Source organism: Panthera leo, chromosome D4 (genome assembly GCF_018350215.1).
Source record: "Panthera leo isolate Ple1 chromosome D4, P.leo_Ple1_pat1.1, whole genome shotgun sequence".
NCBI lineage: Eukaryota > Metazoa > Chordata > Mammalia > Carnivora > Felidae > Panthera > Panthera leo.
The window spans coordinates 79,708,911-79,732,314 of NC_056691.1; the positions used below are offsets into that span (position 1 = coordinate 79,708,911).

General features: G+C 40.8%; 2 protein-coding genes across 3 annotated transcripts in view; one reads left to right on the forward strand and one right to left on the reverse strand.

Moving 5' to 3' along the window:
- FBXW2 (F-box and WD repeat domain containing 2) overlaps positions 1–16,082 on the reverse strand; it is a 32,542-nt gene extending 16,460 nt beyond the window's left edge. Inside the window, exons 1-4 of one of the 2 annotated variants that reach the window (XM_042912208.1) lie at positions 16,017–16,082; positions 15,806–15,914; positions 9,062–9,571; positions 388–582 (exon numbers count right to left, since the gene is read on the reverse strand). In XM_042912208.1, coding sequence (XP_042768142.1) covers positions 388–582; positions 9,062–9,551 — 685 coding nt within the window. In that variant the 5' untranslated portion in view covers positions 9,552–9,571; positions 15,806–15,914; positions 16,017–16,082. The remainder of the gene's footprint in view (positions 1–387; positions 583–9,061; positions 9,572–15,805; positions 15,915–16,016) is intronic. The other variant, XM_042912209.1, reaches the window with a different exon arrangement.
- A 2,453-nt stretch (positions 16,083–18,535) lies between these two features.
- Positions 18,536–21,925, forward strand: B3GALT9 (beta-1,3-galactosyltransferase 9). The gene is made up of 3 exons (XM_042913765.1): positions 18,536–18,564; positions 18,683–18,869; positions 20,822–21,925. Exons 2-3 carry the CDS (start codon positions 18,864–18,866, stop codon positions 21,923–21,925), a joined length of 1,110 nt encoding a protein of 369 aa, XP_042769699.1. The 5' UTR covers positions 18,536–18,564; positions 18,683–18,863.
- Positions 21,926–23,404: the final 1,479 nt, after the last annotated feature.

The window sequence follows — 23,404 nt, forward strand, 5'->3', positions numbered from 1 at the left end:
CCAAAGGATGGTTAGCCCTGATTCTACAAATAAAGTAGATTGAATTTACAAGTGTAGGACTTACTCAATTTGGAAGTATGGAAGCTGATAAAAAGCAAAAAGGACGGACTATTCAATGGAGTGTAAATGAAATAGGTAAGGAGAACTGCCCCCTCCCTGCATAATGGTACAAAGAAGAGTTTTGAATGGGCCAATGAAAAGCAAAATTCAGGAAAAAATTCCAAATAAGGGTACCTTAAATAAAGGGATTAACTGCTGTTATTGAGAAAACAGAGGAGGGAGAGGCAGGTTAAGTTAAAAAACAAAAAGGGGGTCATATTCTTGGCTTCCGGTTTTAAGGAATGAAGTTAAAGTAACTGTAGAAACCCCTGAAAAAGGGCAACCCACCCGCCCCTGTGTGCCCCCGGAAGTGCTGGGTCCTGGCTCCAGAACTCCATTCCCAGCAGGCCACAGTGTTGTCAAAGGAGCCTGTCACAAGCTTCTGCTCATCAAATTTCACTGCTGCACAAGTGTGGGTCTGGATGCCATAAACGCACTGTCCTGTGCTCACATCCCACAGTTTTGCAGACAAGTCATCTGACCCTTCAAGAGAAAAACAGGGAGGTTAGTAAGAAAACAAACACTAAAGAAGGCCAATCAATCCCCAAACCGTGGTATTCTTCAAGTAGAACCTCAAGGTCCCCTCCTCTAGCATTCCCACTTCATAGCTGAGAAAAGCAAAGCATGGAGAGGCTAATACAACTCATTCAGGGTCACCAAAAATGGTGTTAACAGCACGGGGACTGAATGCAAGCTTTTCGGTTTTGTCCGTTTCCCTTAACCTGCCAGGCTACAAGAGGAGTGCTAGACTAAAGCATCCCTTGCTGCTTCTACTTGTAAAATTTCACAATCTTTGACCATCACGAGCTTTCTGATTTGAGCTTGAGATGAAGGGTATTACCTATGACTGCATGTATACATTTGCATGCCTATCCATGACCCACATCCCGAACAAATAAAGAATGCTGAAGAGTAAAGCTGCCCACTGGAACAGGTTTTACTCTAAGGGCAATCAGGGAAAAGCCTCAGATCTCTCAGATCACAGGTTAACTTCTGCAAAGGCTAACTGCTAATTCTTTGAGCCATCCTGAAATGTGCAAAGCAACTTCTAAGAAAACCATGGATAAATTATCCCCAGACTTTCACAACTCAACACACTGAGCTTGTAAAGCCCCTTAAGATTCTGCAGAGGGGCGCCTGGGTGGCTCAGTCGGTTAAGCGTCCAACTTCGGCTTAGGTCATGATCTCACAGTTTGTGAGTTCGAGTCCCGCATCCGGCTCTGTGCTGACAGCTCGGAGCCTGGAGCCTGCTTCGGATTCTGTGTCTCCCTCTCTCTGCCTCTCCCCCGCTCACGCTCTGTCTCTCTCTGTCTCTCAAAAATAAATAAATGTTAAAAAAAAAAAAAAAGATTCTGCAGAAAAAGTAGGTTTTATTTCTATTCTGATGAAAATATACCAATTATGATAATTCAGGATTAGCTTTAATTATGTTTAAAGGTATAATGATTAAATCATGCTCACAATTTACCTTTATAACAAAAAAGTAATAATAAGAATTGACAAAGGCATTTTGAGGACATAACAAATATAGTCACTATGACAAGGACACACTATGCAGGAAATCACCAAATGACTGGTTTTGGAAAGGATGAAATGGCTAAAATCAGCCACAATTCTGCCTTTAAGGGTTGGTAAAGAGCCACTGTTCCAGACAATGGAAAAATAGCTACGACTTATGAAAGAGGTAGAGCATGAATTTCAACTTGGACAAACCCTAGGAGAAATACAGTCTTCATTTTAGACTATATTTGTTGTCACTTTACTATTTAGAGACTCAGGTTCTTCCCTATAAAATAAGTGATGGGAATTGGTTGGTGGTTCTCAATGGTCATATGAGACATGAAAATCATCTGGAGAAGGGCACTGGGCTGCTCAGTTGGTAGAGCAGGTGACTCGTGAACTCAGTGGTGTAGGTTCAAGCCTACAATGGGTGTAGAGATGACTTAAGAACAAAATCTTTGGGTGGGGGGGGGGGAAGAATCATCTGAGAAGCTTCATCAAACACCTATGTAGGGCCCTAGCTTCAGAGATTTTAATTTAGAACGTCTGAGGTGGGGCCCGATCATCTTCAAAGCTTGCCAGGTGATTCTAATGTATCAGCAATATTTTGAGAACCAATGATCTAGAACAGCACTCCAAGAGAAACAATACAAACCACGAATGCAATTTACATACGTAATTAAAACTTTTCTATTATTTACTGTAAAAACAAATTTAGTACAAATTTCATTAGCTCAATATATCAAAAATATTGTTAATGAAATATTTTATACCCTAAGTCTTTGATATCTACTGAGTATTTCCCATTTCACATCTCCGGACCAGCCACATCTCAAGAGCTCAAAAGCCTTACGGGGTCAGTGGCTAGTATACTGGACAGTGTGTCTAGATAATCTGAACTGTACATTTGAAAAATGGTTAAAATGATAAATCTAGGTGTTCCACAAATATGCCTTAGGAAACGGCATGATTAGCTCCTCAATCTAGTATATATTTTACCACAATGTGATATGAACAAACCAAAAAAAAAGGGAGAGATTATCCTAATTTTTAAATTAATTTATAGAGGAAAATATTGGGCCACTCAGTTTTATGCCCTAGAGAAGCATCAGAGAATAACTTGGTTGATTTCAGTTCCATTTTCTAGTGGTACAAGTCTAAACCGCTAAGCCTTTAGGAGTCATTGTTCTCTGCTCCTTTTTGGTTTTATTTCAACCTTTCCTATAGACTCCTGTTTGCTGCACTGAGTATACTCCAACGTGTTTTCAAGGAGGTCATCAATGACGCAGCCTAAAGATGAAAGGGGAGTAAATAAACGTAGACTGTTTTTCATTATATAAAAGAAAAAAAAAGCCCTCTCAATTCAGAAGAGGTTGAAACAATACTTTGATATAAAAAAATTCCAGGGATGGGTATATAACAAACGTAAGCAGAAAACTGAGCTGTAACTCAAATGGAATAAACTATCGTATGCAGCAAGGTTTAAATATTTAACTGGTAGAATCAGATCTCAGCTCTCAACTGCCTCTTGGAGGCATGTGACTCTGATGACCAACTGAACAAACACTGGCCAGTGCCTCTTTCATACAGGCAATTTTCACTGCCCTTGAAACTCTCTTCATCACCATTCTTCTTTACCTCTTCCCTAAGTACGCTCTTCAAGGATCCATCCTAGGCCCCATTCTTTTTTCCTCTCCATGTCCTTTTGAAATTTCACTGTTATCGCCATAGCTGAAATGTCACTAACTCCTCAACCTTTTGCTCTAGCCCTGAGCTATTCCCCAAAGCTCTGATGTTACATTTCCAGAACCTTGTCGGAATCTCCATCACATCCGACTGCATTGAAGTTCATCCCAGGGGCACCTGGGTGGCTCAGTCAGTTAAGCATCTGACTTGATTTCAGCTCAGGTCACGATCTCACAGTTTGTGAGATCAAGCCCCACATCAGGCTCTGCACTGACTGGGGAGCCTGCTTAGAATTCTCTGTCTCTCTCTCTCTGCCCTTCCCTTGCTTGCACTCTCTCTTAAAAATAAATGAACTTTAAAAAAAATTTTTTTTTAATTTCATTGCAAATTGAACTCCCTCTACCCGCTCAAATTTATTCCTTCATTTCCTATTCTTGGTACCAGTACTACCACCTTCCCAGGTATTTTCCTCGCCACATACTCAGTCCATTGCTAAGTCTTGTTAATTCCATTTCAATGGCTGCTCTTCCATTTAACTGCTCCTTTAAAAAAATCTCTACCCTTCGGGCACCTGGGTGGCTCAGTGGGTTGAGCATCTGACTTCAGCTCAGGTCATGATCTTGTAGTTTGTGAGTTCAAGCCCTGCATTGGGCTCTCTGCTGTCAGCACAAAGCCTGCTCCAGATCCTCTGTCACCCTCTCTCTCTGCCCCTGCCCCACTTGGGGGCACGCTCCCTCTCTCTCAAAAATAAATAAACCTTGGGACGCCTGGGTGGCTTAGTCAGTTAAGTGTCTGACTGACTTCAGCTCAGGTCACAATCTTACGGTTTGTGAGTTTGAGCCCTACATCGGGCTCTGTGCTGGGTCAGAGCCTGGAACCCGCTTAGGATTCTATGTCTGCCTCTCTCTCTCTGCCCCTCCCCTACTCTGTCTGTCTGTCTCTCTCTCTCTCAAAAATAAACATAAAAAAAATTAAGTAAACAAACCTCAAAAAAAAAAAAAAAAAAACCTCTACACCTACTATCCTAAATCTAGATCTACTCTTACCTAAAATGCAATAGGCTAATACTTTAGTTTAGAAATTCTAGATCTGTCTATGTCAGAGGGTCTTCATATAAGTAGTGTCATCCTCCAAGGGAACATTTTAGAAATTTGCAGGGGTGGTTTCAAGTGTCACAATGATTTTGGAGGCAGTGGGGGGGGGGGGGTCTAAATTACCAGCCTCTACTGGGCAAAGACCAGAAATGCTAGACATTCTGCAATGTTTGGGACAATGCACAAAAAGAATAGTCATGTATTATGCATGACCTTTTTTTTAATGTTTGTTTATTTTTGAGAGAGAGAGAGAGAGACAGAGAGAGAGAGGGAGGGAGAGGGAGGGAGAGGGAGGGAGAGGGAGAGGCAGACATAGAATCTGAAGCAGGCTCCAGGTTCTGAGCTGTCAGCACAGAGCCCGATGCAGGGACCTGAGACCACAAGATCATGACCTGAGCTAAAGTTGAACACTTAACCGACTAAGCCACCCAGGCGCCCATATTCTGCATGACTTCTTAAAGATTCTGCCTGATTGCCTTAAAGGTTCTGCCTGTGACAAGTTTATTCTTAGTTGTCTGAGCCTTGGACCTGTTTTACAAAGCACCGAGTTTATTCTGAATTTACTATGAGTGTAACTACCAGGTAGACTGAGGAAAAATGTACTTTGCTTTGTTGGAGACTTTTCGCCACTTGTGATCACATCACTGATGGTACAAATACAACACTGTGCTATTTACAACTGTCATGTTCATGGTGACAGTACATACACAGGTGCAAACATCTGATTACACTACCGTCTTCTAACACAGCTGTGCTTGAGCACAACACATTTAATGTGCATTATTTTAAATTACTGTCTTATTTCTCCTCTGGATCAGAGTTTAGGTATTATATTGATTTTTTGAAATATGTGTATGTCCAGGTAAGTTATTTCTATGAATTTGACTTCAAGGTAAGAGAATATTGTAAAATACGTTACAAAAAGAGGACCTGGGGCCCGGCAGAAATAAGAAACACTGGTCTACTTGGAGCAGAATGCTCTAGTCCTGGCCCTTTCTCTGCTCAGAAATCTTTCATAGTTTTTCTTATTGCTTAAAGAAAACTGTCCAAACTCATATTCCCAATATTTAAGGTTTTTACAATACAGTTCAAGACAACTCTTCAGCTTATATTCTAAGAATCTCTTATAGAGTCCTTAATTATATACTGAGTTCAGATAAAAAGAATTTTTATTTTCCTCCTATATGCTCCATGCTTAGCCCTTTCCATACCTTTGCTGGAAAGTGCTTATTCTCATCTCTCTAAAATCTACCCATTCTCCAAGATTCAACAGAAACACCGCTCAATTTTTGCAAATGAAAGACATCACTCCTTCCTCTGAACAACTGATTTTTTACTCATACAATTCAAATATATCATTTGACCACATATCTTTTATAGCTGTTGTTTTTCTTATTCAACTGTAAGCCATGGTCACAATATGGCAGCATGCAGGTTAAATATGACACAATCACAGTATTTTTAAAATGTGAATAATACTTAAAAATCAGTACACTAAAAAAAAATCAATTAGAATATTGCACAAAAATCTAGATTTAGGACTTCTTTGAAAAATCAGATCTGACCACTGTGAGCCTATATCCCACATGGCAAATAATTCACTGCAGTAGAGCAGCAGCTACCCTCTCTAGAAGGGCAAGTGTTCTCTCACTAGCACAGTCTACATGGAGACTTTTACTTAATCAGGTTACCTTCCTGATTCCAGTATGTATGTTCTCTGAGCAAAGAACTGTCCTAATTCATCCACATATGTCCTTACATTGTCTTTCACATAGTACTTTCTAATTATCTACTGCGTAGCACAAACAAAGCACAACAGGTTCCTTTCTCACCATTTCAGAGCTCACAGCTCAGCAGAAGGATAACTACCTCTTTGGTAATAGCATGAAACAAAGGTATGTATAATTCCATAACAAACACTTCTCTCACTAGTTATAGTTTCAGGGATACAGCTATTAGAAATTTTAAACTTGGGGTGCCTGGGTAGCTCAGTTGGTTGAGTGTCTGACTTCAGCTCAGGTCATGATCTCACGGTCCGTGGGTTCGAGCCCCGCATCGGGCTCTGTGCTGACAGCTCAGAGCCTGGAGCCTGCTTCGGATTCTGTGTCTCCCTCTCTCTCTGCCCCTCCCCTGCTCATGCCCTGTCTCTTTCTGTCTCAAAAATAAAAACATTAAAAAAAATTTTTTTTAAAAAGAAAAGAAAAATTAAACTAAAGCTTTGGATTATTTTCAATAGAGCATAATTTTCAATACACAAACTTGATGAATTTAATCAGAACAAAAATTACAAAATATAGACCCACCTACAGAATAACCTTAAAATGCAGGGTTGGGTCCACCGTTATTGCAGATATTAACTTTCCAGGTAGTTAAAGAATTCAGTGAATGTGTCCCATTCACTTCTGCCCCAAGTTAAACTCAAGTTTTACTGCATTTCAAAAGTAAAATTTGATGAGAATTTTTCTTTTAAAGCTACATGTGGTTCTGAAAATGAGTCAACTGCCAGTATTTGCCCAAGCGTGAATGAGCACAAGGCTCGAAGGCGATACTGCATCTTAATCTTTAAAACTTACCTGCCATTGATCATAAGACAGAAAGGACACAGAAAAGCCATTGCCCCAACTGGGAAAGCACATCCAAGTATAAAAGAATGGATGATACCTTTCCAATAATCCGGCTTATAGGACACAGAATAATGTAAGCATGGAGTAACTTTAGGATGACAAAAACCACGAAATGCCTTAAGTTTAATGTTCATTTTATAAAACTGGCAAAGCATTTAGCATTTTAGAGAAACATATCACTATGAGAAAATGCACATCCTCAAGAGATCATACACCTCATGAATATTAAAACTGAGTCTGTTATTTAAAACTTCTGTGGCCATGCCATGAATTCAGTCTCTCTGGAAAGGACAGTTAAGAGGAGCTTTAATATCATTTATATTTCTGGATCTGTAATTCTACTTTGAGGTTTCTGCCCCAAATAAATAATTCAAGGGGGGAAAAAGGCAAACAAAAATATTCATAAATATTTCATAGAAATATTCTGAATTCATAGAAACAAACTGAATATGCACTAATATTGAATTGGCTAAATAATGATGATATATTTACACAAAGGAACAGAATATGCTATTAAAAAAGGCAATTATGGGGTGCCTGGATGGCTCAGTGGCTTAAGCGACTGACTTAATTTTGGCTCAGGTCGTGAGTTCGAGCCCCGCATTGGGTTCTGTGCTGATAGGGTGGAGCCTGCTTCAGATTCTGCATCTGCCTCTCTCTCTGCCCCTCTCCTGCTTGCTTTCTCCCTCCCTCCTTCCCTCCCTCTCTCTCTCTCTCTCAAACAATAAATACATAAACTAAAAAAATTTTTTTTTAAAAGGCAACTATGTACTTCAGTAATACTCAAATGTTTATCTTGGATTAGGGCGCCTGGGTGGCTCAGTCAGTTAAGCGTCTGACTTCGGCTCAGGTCATGATCTCACCGTTGTGGGTTCGAGCACCACGTCGGGTTGTGCTGACAGCTCAGAGCCTGCAGCCTGCTTTGGGTCCTGTGTCTCCCTCTCTCTCTGCCCCTCCCCTGCTTGTGCTCTCTCTCAAAAATAAATAAACATCAAAAAAATAAAAATAAAAAAACAAAAAAACAAAAAAACAAGAAGGGCCTGACCTATAAAAAAATTTTTTTAAAAAGAAATTATCCTGGATGGAAAAAGAACACCAAGGATCCCTAAATATTACATACATTGGAAGTGAAAAGGCATCGGGATCATCAATAAGGCTGCCTGAAATCATTCTGCACCATTGCCTAAGAATTATTTACAATGCCCATCAAAATGTACTGCCTAAAACATATGCACTGATTACATGTACAAAGAGCCATTATAACTGGAAGAATCACACAATTCCAAATTTTAATGATTATATCTGCTACATAGTTACTTAATTGCTTAGGATTAAAATATCCATCTGTCTTTGTTTCCATGCCCAAATTCTTTTAACTTTTAATTCTTCTTAGAACCACAGGAATTTTAGCAAGAAAGAAATACCTCCATTCCCATACTTTATAGATAAGAAAACAAACACAGAGAGGTTAAGTAATTCTTGCAAGATGATCTAACTACTTGCTAGGTCTAGGCATCATCTTTTCCACTGGTTTTTCTCAAAAATCACTGTTGACAGAAAAAAAGTTTAACCAACATGGAAAACTGTACATGGAAGGAAAAAGCACTGAAAAAAATAGTTACAGCTTTCTGACTCACATCACATTTAAAAGAATGTCTGGGGGTGTCTGGGTGGCTCAGTCGGTTAAGCATCCGACTCTTGATCTCAGCTGAGGTCTTGGTCTCAGGGTTGTGAGTTCAAGCACCGCATTGAGTTCCATGCTGGGCATGGAGGAAAGGAAAAGGAAAAAGGGAAGGAAAGAGAAAAGAGAAAAAAGAAAAAAAAAAGAATGTCTGGAGCCTTCTCACAAAATTCTATAAAAATGATTTGTCTTCTAGAGGGAAAGAGGATAAAAGGGTGTAAAACTACTCAGGGATGGAGGGAGGGGGAAATTCCACTATAGATATCTCATATAATTAATACTTGCCATCCTCAAGCCTAAGGACTAGTTTGTTCTGTTTCTAAGATTATACCCTATGAAATGCACAACAACAACAAAACAGTTCCAGAATCTCTTACCTGTACAGAGAAGTCCATCCTTGTAGTAAAGTGCATACACTCTGGCACTGTGTCCAATTAACGATGAGGTCTCAAAGGCTTCATGGTCCTCCAGTTGCTTCATTCTCAAAATAGCCTTCAAATAAACCTTCTTCCAGTGCAAAGCGTCCTGAACAGAATCATCTATCTGCCAGCCCAAATTTTTACACGCAGTCTGCCACACCTCTGTACAGGCACTTATCACCTTATTCCACTGTTTAGAGACGAGGCAGCATGTGAGTAAAGTCTGAGGATCGAGCCATTTTAACAAATAAAAACTGAGCTCCAGGGGAAGGAGTTTGAGGAAGTCCCGCTTGAGGAGAGTCTCCAGGTTATTGGAGAGATGCCTGAGCTGGACTGCCCCACTCAGACTAATCAGGTGATCCAGAGTTTCATTTTTCTGCAAGTCCGTCAGAGAAAGAAATGTAACAGAAATGTTATCAAGCCATGTCTCAAAGTCCTTTCTCTCCATAAGGTTATGGAAAAATTTACCTGTGGCACATCAAAATATTGTATTAGTTCTGCTCAAAAAGACCATTCAAGCAAGACTGCTAACAAATGAAAATTAGTGTAAAAAACTTGGCATTACAACTTTATGTTATTACATTACAACTTTACAGTTAATATATTGTATTCGAAAATCTTCCATGCACACAAAAGATAATACATCTAAGAAAACATACTTTAATGAATCATGATCTCTGAAACATAAATCAGTGAGACTTATGCTGGTGTATGTGACTTGCTCCTTTTGAAGTCTAGCACATGCTACATGCACCTTCACAGTAAAAGATTTATAGTATCACTCATTATAAAATAGTTTATTCTATACACTTCTCTCCCCTCCCCCCAACACGATCAAAACCATCGTAACACTATTTCCTTAATACGCTCTATTTGGGTACTTAAGTCACAAATATAAGCACCAGCATGTGACAACCAGAAGGCAAGTCTCCTGAGCAGTAACTGGAGACATTAGTTATCATGTAGGCACAGCTTGATCTGTTACCAAAATCACAGAACTGACTACTGGGTTTTCAATAAATATTCAGGCAAAAAAGGTCTGGGGAAGAAAAACAGGCAGATGTAATAAACCATGTGGCTCAGGTATTTTGGTTTTTCTACTTCCTTTATGGCACTGCCTGTTAGAACAAAAATTACCAAAGGCCTTATGTAGCCTTACATAGTTTTTATAAGCCTCATATGAGCTGGTGACAACTCTTAATCATGTGCCCCCAGAGAGCAAAGAGGGTCAAGGAAGCTTGCACAAATAAGTAATCCTGATGCTTCCAAAACACCAAGAAAAAAACAAAACAAAACAAAACAAAACAAAACAAAAAAAAAAACAAAAAAACCCAGGTAGCATCATCTCTACTTTGAGGAGGAGGAAGTTACAAGTCAGAGAAGGTAAGTGATTTGCCTACCTACAGTCAATAGAGCTATTAAAACAGCATCAGAACAGACTGGAAGTCAGTGCTCCCTCCATCAGTACTCTTCCAACCACACAGACCGAACTGTCTCTCTCTCTGACTACAGCTACAACCAGGAGAATCACAACCTGGTTATAAAATCTGGTACCTATCTGATTATACCACCTTCTCCTTTAAAAGAACGACACATTGCTCCAGGACTAACTGGAGCAAAAAGAAACGTTACAAGTATATAGCATTACACATTGCATCAAGGTATCAACCCGCTTTTAAGAACAGGGAGTAAACTAATGAAAAAACAAAAAATACAGCAAATCAGCAAAAATCATCTTTCCCAAGCTTAGCTATATGTTGATAGATGTTAGTGCTGGATGATGGATACACGGAGGTTTTTATTCTCTTTACTACCATATGTTTAAACATTCCATAATTAAAAAACAAAGCTTTCCTTCTAATATCACTTAGTTTCCTACCAGATTGCCATACTAATTTTAAAAATTAACACCCAAATCTCAACACATCTCCAGAGGCAAGGGAAACAAAAGCAAAAATGAACTACTGGGACCTCATCAGAATAAAAAGCTTCTGCACAGCAAAGGAAACAGTCAGCAAAACTAAAAGCAACCGACAGAATGGGAGAAGATATTTGCAAACGACACATCAGATAAAGGGTTAGTATCCAAAATCTAGAAAGAACTTATCAAACTCAACACCCAGAAAACAAATAATCCAGTGAAGAAATGGGCATAAGACATGAATAGATACTTCTCCAAAGAAGACATCCAGATGGCCAACCGACACATGAAAAAATGCTCCACATCACTCATCATCAGGGAAATACAAATCAAATGAGATACCACCTTACACCTGTCAGAATGGCTAACATGAACAACTCAGGCAACAACAGATGTTGCCGAGGATGCAGAGAAAGAGATCTCTTTTGCATTGTTGGTGGGAATGCAAGCTGGTGCAGCCACTCTGGAAAACAATATGGAGGTTCCTCAAAAAACTAAAAATAGAACTACCCTACAACCCAGCAATTGCACTACTAGGTATTTATCCAAGGGATACAGGTGTGCAGTTTCAAAGGGACACATGCACCCCCATGTTTATAGCAGCACTATCAACAATAGCCAAAGTATGGAAAACGCCCAAATGTGCATCGATGGATGAATGGATAAAGATGTGGCATATATACAATGGAGTATTACTCGGCAATCAGAAAGAATGAAATCTTGCCATTTGCAACTACATGGATGGAACTGGAGGATATTATGCTAAGCGAAATTAGAGAAAGACAAATATCATACGACTTCACTCATATGAGGACTTTAAGAGACAAAACAGATGAACATAAGGGAAGGGAAACAAAACTAATATAAAAACACAGAGGGGGACAAAATATAAGAGACTCTTAAATATGGAGAACAATCAGAGGGTTACTGGAGGGGTTGTGGGAGGGGGGATGGGCTAAATGGGTAAGGGGCATTAAGGAATCTAGTCCTGAAATCATTGTTGCACTATATGCTAATTTGGATGTAAATTAAAAAAAATAAAATTAAAACAGAAAGGCGAGGCAAGGCGAGGCAAGGCGAGACGAGACAAGACGAGACGAGACGAGACGAGACGAGACGAGACGAGAAAACAAACCAAACAAACCAAACAAACTAAACCTATTTACCAGAGGGGAGGTGGGTGAAATAGGTGATGGGGATTAAGGAGTGCACTTGTGATAAGCACTGGGTGACGGAACTGTGGAATCATGATATTGTACATGTGAAACTAATATAACACTGTATGTTAACTATACTGGAATTTAAAATAAAATTATATTTAGAAAAAAAAAGGAATCCTGACACATAGATTAAAAACATTAGTATCTAAATTAATGTCAAAGAGGAAAATAAAATTTTTCCCATAAATGTCACCTAGATGAGGTCTACATCAAAAGCCAGATCTCACCTTCCAACTTTGTTCACGTAAGGTCAGTAAAAGTCCTTTTCATTAATTTCCCAATATCAAATTTGGCCAGAATGTTATCAGACAAAAAACAGTAAATGCAACCAAACTTTCCAATCACATCATCTACTATCCAATAATTTTGGTTTTTGGAACAGTGAATGCACTTTAAAAACAAAATAATATTCTGGAATCCTCAGGGTTTGGGCTAGGCAGGATTTATTAGTTTAAGGATTTACCTGGCAGCCAAAAAATAATCGGTTCACCAAAAGTTTAATCAACAACAGAAGTTAACACACTACCTCCTCCTGAATCCAAACAACCTTCTATCTTCAACATTTCCAGAAATTTTTTACTTGGAAAAAATCACTCATAGCAAGGCAAAACAACTCTTTTCTTTGGACACCCACAAAATGTCACCATAGCTAATTAATTAATACTGGTGAATTAAAAACATACACCAAAACATCTGCCCAGGAATCCTTTTCTACAGTGAAAAAGCATGGGGGGCTTCTTCCTCTATTACACCTACACCTACACACACATGAATATCCACACATCCATCATAGAAATGTTTACACATAAGTAAGCTGAATTATTATTTAAATGACCACAAGGCAAATTGATAATACCCATGAAAACATTATCAGGTAGGTTCGCACCATTAACAAAAACTAAGACACATCTTACAGCGTGCCAAATTAATGTAGTCATGACACCATAGAAAATTATGGGACAAACTTTTCAGTGAGAGTCTTTAAAAAACCCAGCCATTTCTGAGATTCATATATTCTCTTAACCCATAATAAGAATTTTTTCCTCAACTCTGCACTATTAGAAAACACCAGTATTTACTTTTCTAAAAAAAAAAAAAAAAGACTTTGGAGGTTAACTTTCTTAAGGTCACAGGTCTAAAATGAACTCTTTTAGAGAGCCTGTAGGAATATCATGTACTGGCCGCACAAGGCCCCCAGGGGAAAACTTCAGGAAGCAGGATTTCAATTCAACACATGGAGGAGCTTTTATTTTTTTTAAGTAGGCTTCACGCCCAGCGCACAGCCTAATGAGAGGCTTGAACACACAACCCTGAGATTAAGACCTGTGCTTGAGTGGGGCGCCTGGGTGGCTCAGTCGTTTAAGCGTCCGACTTCGACTTAGGTCATGATCTCGCGGTTTGTGAGTTCGAGCCCCGCATCAGGCTCTGTGCTGACAGTTCAGAGCCTGGAGCCTGCTTCAGATTCTGTGTCTCCCTCTCCCTCTGCCCCTCCCCTGCTCACGCTCTGACTCTATCTTTCAATAATAAATAAAAATTAAAAGAAAAAAGACCTGTGCTTGAGATCAGGAGTTGGACACTTAACTGACTGAGCCACTCAGGCTCCCCATTAGGAGGAACTTCTAAATCATCAGGAGATTTCCAACAGTGTAGGGGCTGCCTCCAGAATGGTGAGATTCCCATTACTGGGAAAGTCAAGGACAGTTAGAAACAGAGGCAGAATGAGGTATATATGAAAATGCTTTGGAGTCAGTCAAGTCTTTCAGTGATTTACCCACTTCCTATGTGATCATGGGCATCTCTGACCAACTTCTAAACTTCAGTTCTATCTGTAAAATGGGAGCTATCCCTCACTTTGAGGGCTGGGAAACTCAGAAATTGAGCAGGGGTGGTACTTTTGTTAGTTTTATTATTATGAATACTGGCCAGGAAAGCTTTTAGCAGCCCTAAGGCTGGAACAGACAGGACTACTAACAACCCTTTCAACCCTATAATCCTTATCATAAACTTTCCCTTAAATTGGCTTAAAATACATGGAAGAAAAATTCACAGACTCAAACTTAACTGGGGTTTAATTTTATAATTAAGGGCAGTTATTGAGTTGAGGCTAGAATTTCCTGCTAGGTGCATTTTTGTCTGTACCCACACTCCATGCTGTCTTGCCTTCCCCTCCCCCCGACTTGAGATGAAACATTAAATTTGTCCTTCTGCCCTCAATATTAACAATCACAAAGCTCCGAAATGGGTATGATGAAGACTGCTAAATTGGAAGCCAGGAGGCCTGGGTTTGGTCTCTGGTTCTACCATTAATTCCCTATGTTCCCTCTGGCAACTCTCATATTTGTATTGGTTTAAAAGATTCAAGTACTACTCATAGACATTACTTCATTTGATTATCAGAACGTCAAGGAAAGTATCAGTACTATTGCCCTTAACTAATAAATGAGATTTATGACCCAAGAGGTGGAGTGACTTTCCCAGGGTCCCATAGGAAGTTAAGCAATTTAACATCTTACCTAGCTCCCCACCGTCGCAAACAAAACAAAACCTATATACTGCTAGGTCTTACTAGAGATAGATGTTCTGGATAAAACATCACATGTACGTTTTCCTCTCCTCCACCAGGACCTGGCCTAGTTAAGAGTGAAAACAAGACATTTGTTGTTCGGAAGCCCGAGGCTTCATCTTCCCTGGCTTCTCATCAAGCATAATCAGCTGTTACAGTACAGAGGTTTTGAAAACGTGTATCTGGATTTATAAACGTACACACACCCAAGGTATCTTTGGAATATTCAAGAAGCTGGCAACACTGGTTGCCTCCAGAGAAACCTGGAGAGCTGAGGAACAGGCGTGAGGAGCCCTTTCTTGAATTTAAAACCATGTGAATATACAACTTATTTAAAATCTTACAACTTATTATGACAACTTAATATTACAACTTATTTATTCATCTCGCCTTTGGTTTTGAGATGAATACAAACAGCTCGGAAAGAATACAGTGTTTATAAAATCCAGGCTCTGCAACTCCACTTGTTGCTGAGTGACACTGGGGAAATCACTTCACCAATCTCAAGTTCAGTCTTTGACTTGTAAAATGCAACCTCGGAACAGCATTCCCTGCAAGGGTGTTTGTGAGGCTTAAATCGGATAATGCACGTAAAGCGTTTAGCACAGTACCCTACACGCTGTAAGCCTCCGAGAAACGTCAGTTACCATTATTATTGAGCATTAATATGGCTATCTGTAGTTCAAGCGTCGTCCCCCCCCCCCCCCCCCGCCACATACACACCTGTTTCCATGGCATACCCACAACTACGGCGCAGTCCCTCACATTAATACAGCGCTTTGTACTTCAAAACCACCTCTCCACACTTCATCTTTCAAAGTCATGGCAGCCCTGGGACATCATTGTTAACTCATTTCGCAGCTAAGGAAGCTGAGAACTAAGAGGCAGTAACTCCGAGACTCAATGTTCCCATCTCTAAAATCAACTCCAGATCCCTTCAGCCCGTTCGTCGCTCCCAGGTTCCCTGCTCCCAGAGTCGTGTTCCGCGCAGCACTGACCTGAGCGAGCGCCCCGGGGCCCGGGACCTCGCGCCGGGCTCACACCGACTAGGCGCGCTCGGGCCGCCAGAGCCTCGCAGCGGCCGGGTCCGCTCCGCAGCCATGGCGCCTGCAGGGAGAGAAAGACAAACGGCCCGAGGCGCGCCTGGTCAGCAGGGGCGCGGGCGCCTAAGAACCCCCTCCCCGACCGGGCCCCGCCTCACATACAGACCTGGACCAGCGGCCGCCGCTCGGGGTCTGCAACCTCACAGGGGAGCGGCTTCCGGTGCTGCCTGCGTCATCTCCGCGCGTCCCTCCGCCCGCGGCGCCCAGCGGACGCGGGTGCACTTCCGGCCCCGGCCTCGAGGGGGAAGCGGGCGGGCTGAGGAGAGCGCCCAGGGAGGAGGAGCATGCGCAGTATAGCTGGGACCTGTGGCGCTTCATCCACGACTTAACTTCCGTGCCGTGTATCGGAATTTGTCCGGAGCCTTGACGTCCTTCGTCGGACCGATCCGACCTTGCACAAACTCTGTGGCGCTTTTCCTTATCCTCACTTTTCGGAGGAGAGGGAGGAAAATTTCAGACACGTGTCCAAAGTGAAACAACCCATTGAGCCGCCTGTCATGCATGTCCCAAACGCTATTCTAGGAGATAGGGTTAGTGAGCAAAAAGTACAAAAAACCCGGCCGCCTGGGGTTTATATCCCAGCGGGGGAGGCTGACATAAATAACTAAGCAAGGCATGGTGCAAGTCTTAGCAAGTGCTCACGAAAAAAATAAAGCAAGTTAAGGGGATTGGTGAACGAAACAAAGGAGTCAGGTGATCTAGGTTCAAATCCCAGCTCTGACACTCCGGCTGTGCCGTTGGCCTTAGGTAACATCTCTGGATTTATATTCGTCTTCTGCATAGCAGTTATAGTACTTCCTCGTGTGATCCTTCTGAGGACTGAAAGCTGAAGCATAAATCTTTAAGCATTAAAGAACAAAAATTGTGTGCTTCCTATGTGCCAGGCACTCTCCTGATCACTTTGTGTTACCGCATTCAATTCCCACAGTAGCCCTGCATAGTAGTTACTATTATTAACTCTTGTTTTTAGAGATGAGGAAACCCGGGTCAAAAGAGGGTTAAGCATCCTGCCTAAGGTCATCATAACCGGCTATCTTAGGATTTCAACCCAGCCCCCCCCCCCGCCCCCCCTTCAAGAACTTAAATTCTCCTTGTCTCTCCCTAAGGGCTCATAAACTGCGAACACGCATATCTTATACCAGCACCTCCCAATAGGACTTTCAACAATTGTGTCCCCTATTTACATTGTCTAATAAGGCAGCCACTAGCCTCTTGTGACTACTGAACACTTGAAAATGCCTAATGTGACTGAGGAAATACAATTTTAATTAATTTAAATATAAATAGCCACATGTGTATAATGGCTACCCTATTGAACAGACTGGTCCAAGAGATAGAACATGTAATATAGACAGTAAGACAGTCACATATCCAGTTAGTGTTAGGGAATGACCAAGGCGCCCAGCATCCTGCGTCCATCTAGTACGCTTGAAACATGGGAAATAAAAATTTGACTATGTGAAGTAGAAGCCAAGTATGGTGTCTTGAAAGTCAGGCTCCACGAGAGCAAATTTGATTTGGTAGGCAACAGAAAGCCTCTGTAGACATCTAAGCCAAACAGTGACTGATGACATTATAAGAAATTTTAGGAAGACATGTGTATGCAGATCAGATAACCTCTATGAAAGGCAAAGCAATACCAAGGTAATTAAGAAAAACAAGCACCCCTATCAATTTGTAGCAAACAAATTGTGGTAGGAGTTTGATGAATCAAACTGAAAATCCCAGACAGAGGTGCTCTAGAGGCAATGTTGTTAGACCTTCTCATGAACAAAGAAACCAAATTGTCTAAATTGAAGCAAGAGGAGATCTGGGAGCAAAATTTATAGCTCTAAGAGATGAAAATTGCAAAATAGGATTTGTATTTAGTTGTTAAACTTAGAATGTATAAAAAATTTCCTTTCAGATGATTTTTTTTAGGTTAGATTTTCCCACTTTGTAAAAATTTCCAAGATTGCATGACAAATGGCTGAGCAAACATTGACATTTTTCCTAGCCAAACAATTACAAAAAAATGCCCTGAGTGGCAGGCAGGAACATCAACATGTGAAAAGACGAAAATGGTTCAGCCCTGCCTGAAAACAGAATGCTCAATACAACTGCTTATGTGACAGGAACATGAAAATATGCTGAATGTTGCTTCCTTTCTTAAACTTGCTGGTAGAAACAGTGTTTGGAATAATCCCTACATATTCATGCCCCCAGGAAAACGGCAAACAGCAAATGCTGAGTTCCTTCAGTTCTGGCTAAAATGGACTATGTGTTGTTTTCCAGTTTGAGATAAAAAATGCCTGGGTAGGTAGTTGGGGTGACATATAATTGATTCAGTAAACTTCTTGCATAGCCTATACTAGGAATTCAAAATCCTTCCCAATGAGACATAAACCAAAACTTTCATACGATGTTTCTTTGGGGAGGAAAAAAAAAACCACACCCATTAGGGATGATAAGTATTCCTTGATGTTTAGTACATGTCTTGCTCATGCATATACCAGGGAGCAGGAACTAGTCCAATTGTTTAGCTTCTTGAGAGCACTCCAAAACATACTGTATGACATTTCTCCTTGTATTATGATGTTTGAGAGGTGATGTAGGTGAACTGCTCTTTCAACTCCCCCACACGTTTCACCAGGAATTCAGCATACCGGCAACAGGTCAGTTTCAAAACATATACAAGGTTGGAAGCGTTTGAAAAGGTTTGTGTTCTCCATTCTTTGTTCTGGATTCACTCTAGCTGTAACATAATCTGCACTTGCTTCCCTATGGAGTCAGCAGGTATTCTGGGACAAAAGCTCAAGTTGATTGGAAAGAAACTTTATCCTTAAAGTCTCAGGCACAAAGCACCTTACCTCAATTGCTGTTAGACTGGAATGATGCTGAGAGCTACATTTGGACATAATTTTGGCATCTGGATTCAGTAATTTCCAAAGTCCTGAAACGGTTCACAGACAACATGCAGGTAAGTTTCTTAAATCTTGGAAGCATTTGATATCTATTAACAATAGCCAAATTGTGGAAAGAGCCTAAATGTCCATCAACTGATGAATGGATAAAGAAATTGTGGTTTATATACACAATGGAGTACTACATGGCAATGAGAAAGAACGAAATATGGCCCTTTGTAGCAACGTGGATGGAACTGGAGAGTGTGATGCTAAGTGAAATAAGCCATACAAAGAAAGACAGATACCATATGTTTTCAATCTTATGTGGATCCTGAGAAACTTAACAGAAACCCATGGGGGAGGGGAAGGAAAAAAAAAAAAAAAAGAGGTTAGAGTGGGAGAGAGCCAAAGCATAAGAGACTCTTAAAAACTGAGAACAAACTGAGGGTTGATGGGGGGTAGGAGGGAGGGGAGGGTGGGTGATGGGTATTGAGGAGGGCACCTTTTGGGATGAGCACTGGGTGTTGTATGGAAACCAATTTGACAATAAATTTCATATATTGAAAAAAAATAATAAAATAAAATAGGTTTGAGAAAGCTGAAGTTTCTTCTATGTGCACATCATCAGCTTTGAGAAAATGGAATGGAATTCAGATTATAATTGCAGGGATTTGTTTTGTTTTGTTGCCTATTCATTAGGTATAGGAAAGGAAAAGATGGGGGTCAGGATTCTCAGTGGTTAAGCTTTGGACTCTCCCAGACTTGAGTTCCAATTATGACCCTTCCCCACGCCCTTACCCACTGAGATGATCTTTGGCAAGTTACTAAACTTGGATGCTCACCTTAATTTTGGAAATAACCTATATGAAAGGGATGTTACCAAAGCTAAGTGAATTAAGTCATTTAAAGTGCTTAGCACAGTGCCTGACACACTGCAAATGCTCAGTAAGAGGTAACTATTATTATGGAAGGCTTTGTCAATCAAACTCCAATAGAAATTTAATTTCTTTGGGGCGCCTGGGTGGCTCAGTCGGTTAAGCGTCCTACTTCACTCAGGTCACTATCTTGCGGTCTGTGAGTTCGAGCCCCGCGTCAGGCTCTGGGCTGATGGCTCAGAGCCTGGAGCCTGCTTCCAATTCTGTGTCTCCCCCTCTCTCTGCCCCTCCCCCGTTCATGCTCTGTCTCTCTCTCTGTCTCAAAAATAAATAAACGAAAAAAAAAAAAAGAAATTTAATTTCTTTAATGTTCCCTTGCTCTGTTATATTATGATACTGTATATGCCCTTCCAGATGGAAAGTTTCCATCTTCTTTGATGATGTGGAGTAAGCTTGGCACAGAGCCATCCTAGATCTCTGAAGGGGTGCTATGCAGATAGCGGGAATTTGCCCATATTGGCAGATGTGTCGAATGGATTAGGGGACATCACTAAAACAGACAATGTCAGAATTCAGTATCAGATTAAATTGGAAAGTCATAGTAGAAGGATGTAAATGTTTGATAGTAGCCATTGTTCACTGGCCAACAAAAGCAACCACTTCATGGAAAAATAGCCCTTGACCTTTGTAATTAGAGAAGAAACTGATCCAAGTGCTTCACTTTCTGAAAAAAAAAAAAAAATCATATATTTTCCTGTAGGCTTTTAGCGCAATAATTCTGCTTGTTACTTTATATCCATATGTCTATGCCTGATTCCTCTTTGCTTTTCCAATGTCTAGCACCGTGCCTTGCATATAGTAAGTAGGCTTTCATCCAAACAAGTGAGAAAACAACCAACTAGCATTTTATTCAGTTTCTACTTCACGCCAAATACTGAACTCTGCAACAGTGGAGAAGAGAGAGCTGTCTCTTCTCTGCCAGCTGTCCAGGAGACCATGATCTAGTGGGAGAGACAGATAACAAAAATAAATGAGAAACACTTAAAATAGTGTATTTCTAAGTGCTGTAAGAAGTATGTATAGCATTCAGTGGGGGCAAAAATAAGAATGGAGACGAAGCTTGAATGAACATGTGTTTTCGTCTTATTTAGGTGACATTCTGCAGACTTCGGACTCACCAGTGGTGTTTCATTCTATTTAATGTTATCCTGTTTCATGCTTTGCTTTTTGGGGCTGATTTTGTGGAAGAATACTTTCTGCATGCTTTGCCTTATGTGGATATGAAAGCTCTTGAAATTAAGGAGAAGGCAAGAAAATTGAACACGGAGCCCCTAAGAAGTAATCTTTCCAAGTATTACATCCTGAGCCAGTCGGAGCTGTGTAAAGGGAAGAATATATTTTTACTCTCTCTTATCTTCAGTAGCCCGGGAAATGGAACAAGGCGGGACCTCATCAGGAAAACCTGGGGTAACGTGACCAGTGTTCAAGGGCACCACATTCTCACACTGTTTGCTTTGGGAATGCCCGTTTTGGTAACTACCCAGCAAGAAATAGACAAAGAGTCCCATAAGAATAATGATATAATTCAAGGAATCTTCTTGGACAGTGCTGAGAACCAAACCCTGAAAATCATCACGATGACGCAGTGGGCTGTGACTTTCTGCCCTAATGCCCTGTTCATTCTTAAGGTTGATGAAGAGATGTTTGTCAATGTCCCGAGCTTGGTAGACTATCTTCTTAATCTGAAAGATCACCTGGAGGATGTCTATGTAGGAAGAGTTATCCATCAAGATACACCCAACAGGGATCCTAATAGTCAAGAATTTATCCCTTTTAGCGAGTACCCAGAAAAGTACTACCCAGATTACTGCAGTGGTGAGGCCTTTATTATGTCCCAAGATGTGGCTCGGATGATGTATGTGGTTTTCAAAGAAGTACCCATAATGGTTCCTGCTGATGTGTTTGTAGGAATTTGTGCAAAGTCTATTGGCCTTATACCCATCCACAGTTCAAGGTTTTCTGGAAAAAGGCACATCAGATACAACAGATGTTGCTATAAGTTCATTTTTACATCCTCAGAAACTACAGATATTGAAATGCCCCTGGCGTGGAAGGAAATTAGCAGTGGGAAAGAATGTACCCTGTTTGAGACTTACTACGGGCTCATTTCCTGCAAACTTCTGACATACTTTGACACCCTTAAACGTTTCCACCTGGGTACCATAAAAAATGATGGCATGTATTTGGGTGATTAGTTTTTTTTTTGCTGTTTATTATAAATTTGGTCTTTTTAAATTAACTCATACCTCGTTATAGAAAGCATCCCTCCTTCCTTGTGTTTTATGTACTTTCTTTTAGCGAGTTGCAAAATGTTATTAGTGCTCGGATGTACTACATCATATTGAGATTTCATGTTACGAAATCTAAGTTGAGATAGCACTCTTTTCAAAATAAAACATTCTATCCAAAAAAGGGAGAACATGACATTTAATTATAACCCAAAGTCTTGTTTCTCTTTACAGTCATTGAATTTATAAAAATCATATTCTGTGGAACTGTCATGATTCAGCAATAGCAATGGCAACTAATTTTTGCGAATGCTCAGAATTAAAGGCAAACACTAAGGAATTTGTTGAACAAAATTGTCATCTTGTATGTAAGCAGGAAGCATTTTACTAATTGGGTAGTGGAATTACATTTAATTTAAAAGTATGAACCACATAGTATATGGACTTGGATAGCTAACTCTTTGTAAAGCAATTTTCATCAAGTTCTAATTAGCCAGTGCTTTACAGACGGGATGCGACACATTCACATTCCCTGCTAATGTGTACACTCTGCGTTAGTTTCCTAGAAATGCTGTAAAAAAAAGTACCACAAACTCGGTGACTTAAAACAACAGAGATGTGTTTGTTCTAGTTTTATTTTGTATGACAAATTTTTTAATGTTTCTTTATTTTTGAGAGACAGAGTGAGCCTAGGGGAGGGGCAGAGAGAGGGAGACACAGAATCGGAAGCAGGCTCCAGGCTCTGAGCTGTCAGTCCAGAGCCCGACGCGGAGCTCGAACTCACGAGCGGTGAAGATCATGACCTGAGCCACCCCAGGCATCCCTATTTGTTGTAGTTTTAAAGACTAGTTTTAGGGGCACCTGGGTGGCTCAGTCGGTTGAGCGGCCGACTTCGGCTCAGGTCATGATCTCGCGGTCCGTGAGTTCAAGCCCCGCATTGGGCTCTGTGCTGACAGCTCAGAGCCTGGAGCCTGCTTCAGATTCTGTGTCTCCCTCTCTCTGACCCTCCCCCGTTCACGTTTTGTCTCTCTCTGTCTCAAAAATAAATAAAACATTAAAAAAAAAAATTAAAAAAAAAAAGACTAGTTTTATTTATTTATTTATTTTTAAAATTTTTTTTAACGTTTCTTTATTTTTGAGACAGAGAGAGACAGAGCATAAACAGGGGAGGGGCAGAGAGAGAGAGGGAGACACAGAATCTGAAACAGGCTCCGGGCTCTGAGCGGTCAGCACAGAGCCCGACGCGGGGCTCGAACTCACGGGCCGCAAGATCATGACCTGAGCCGAAGTCGGACGCTTAACCGACCAAGCCACCCTGACGCCCCAAAAAGACTAGTTTTAAAGACGAAATCAAGGTGTTGGCAGGACCCTGCTCTCTCTGAAGCCTGTGAGGGAGAATCCTTCCTTGTCTCTTCGACCTTCTGGTGGTTGGCAACCATGCTTAGC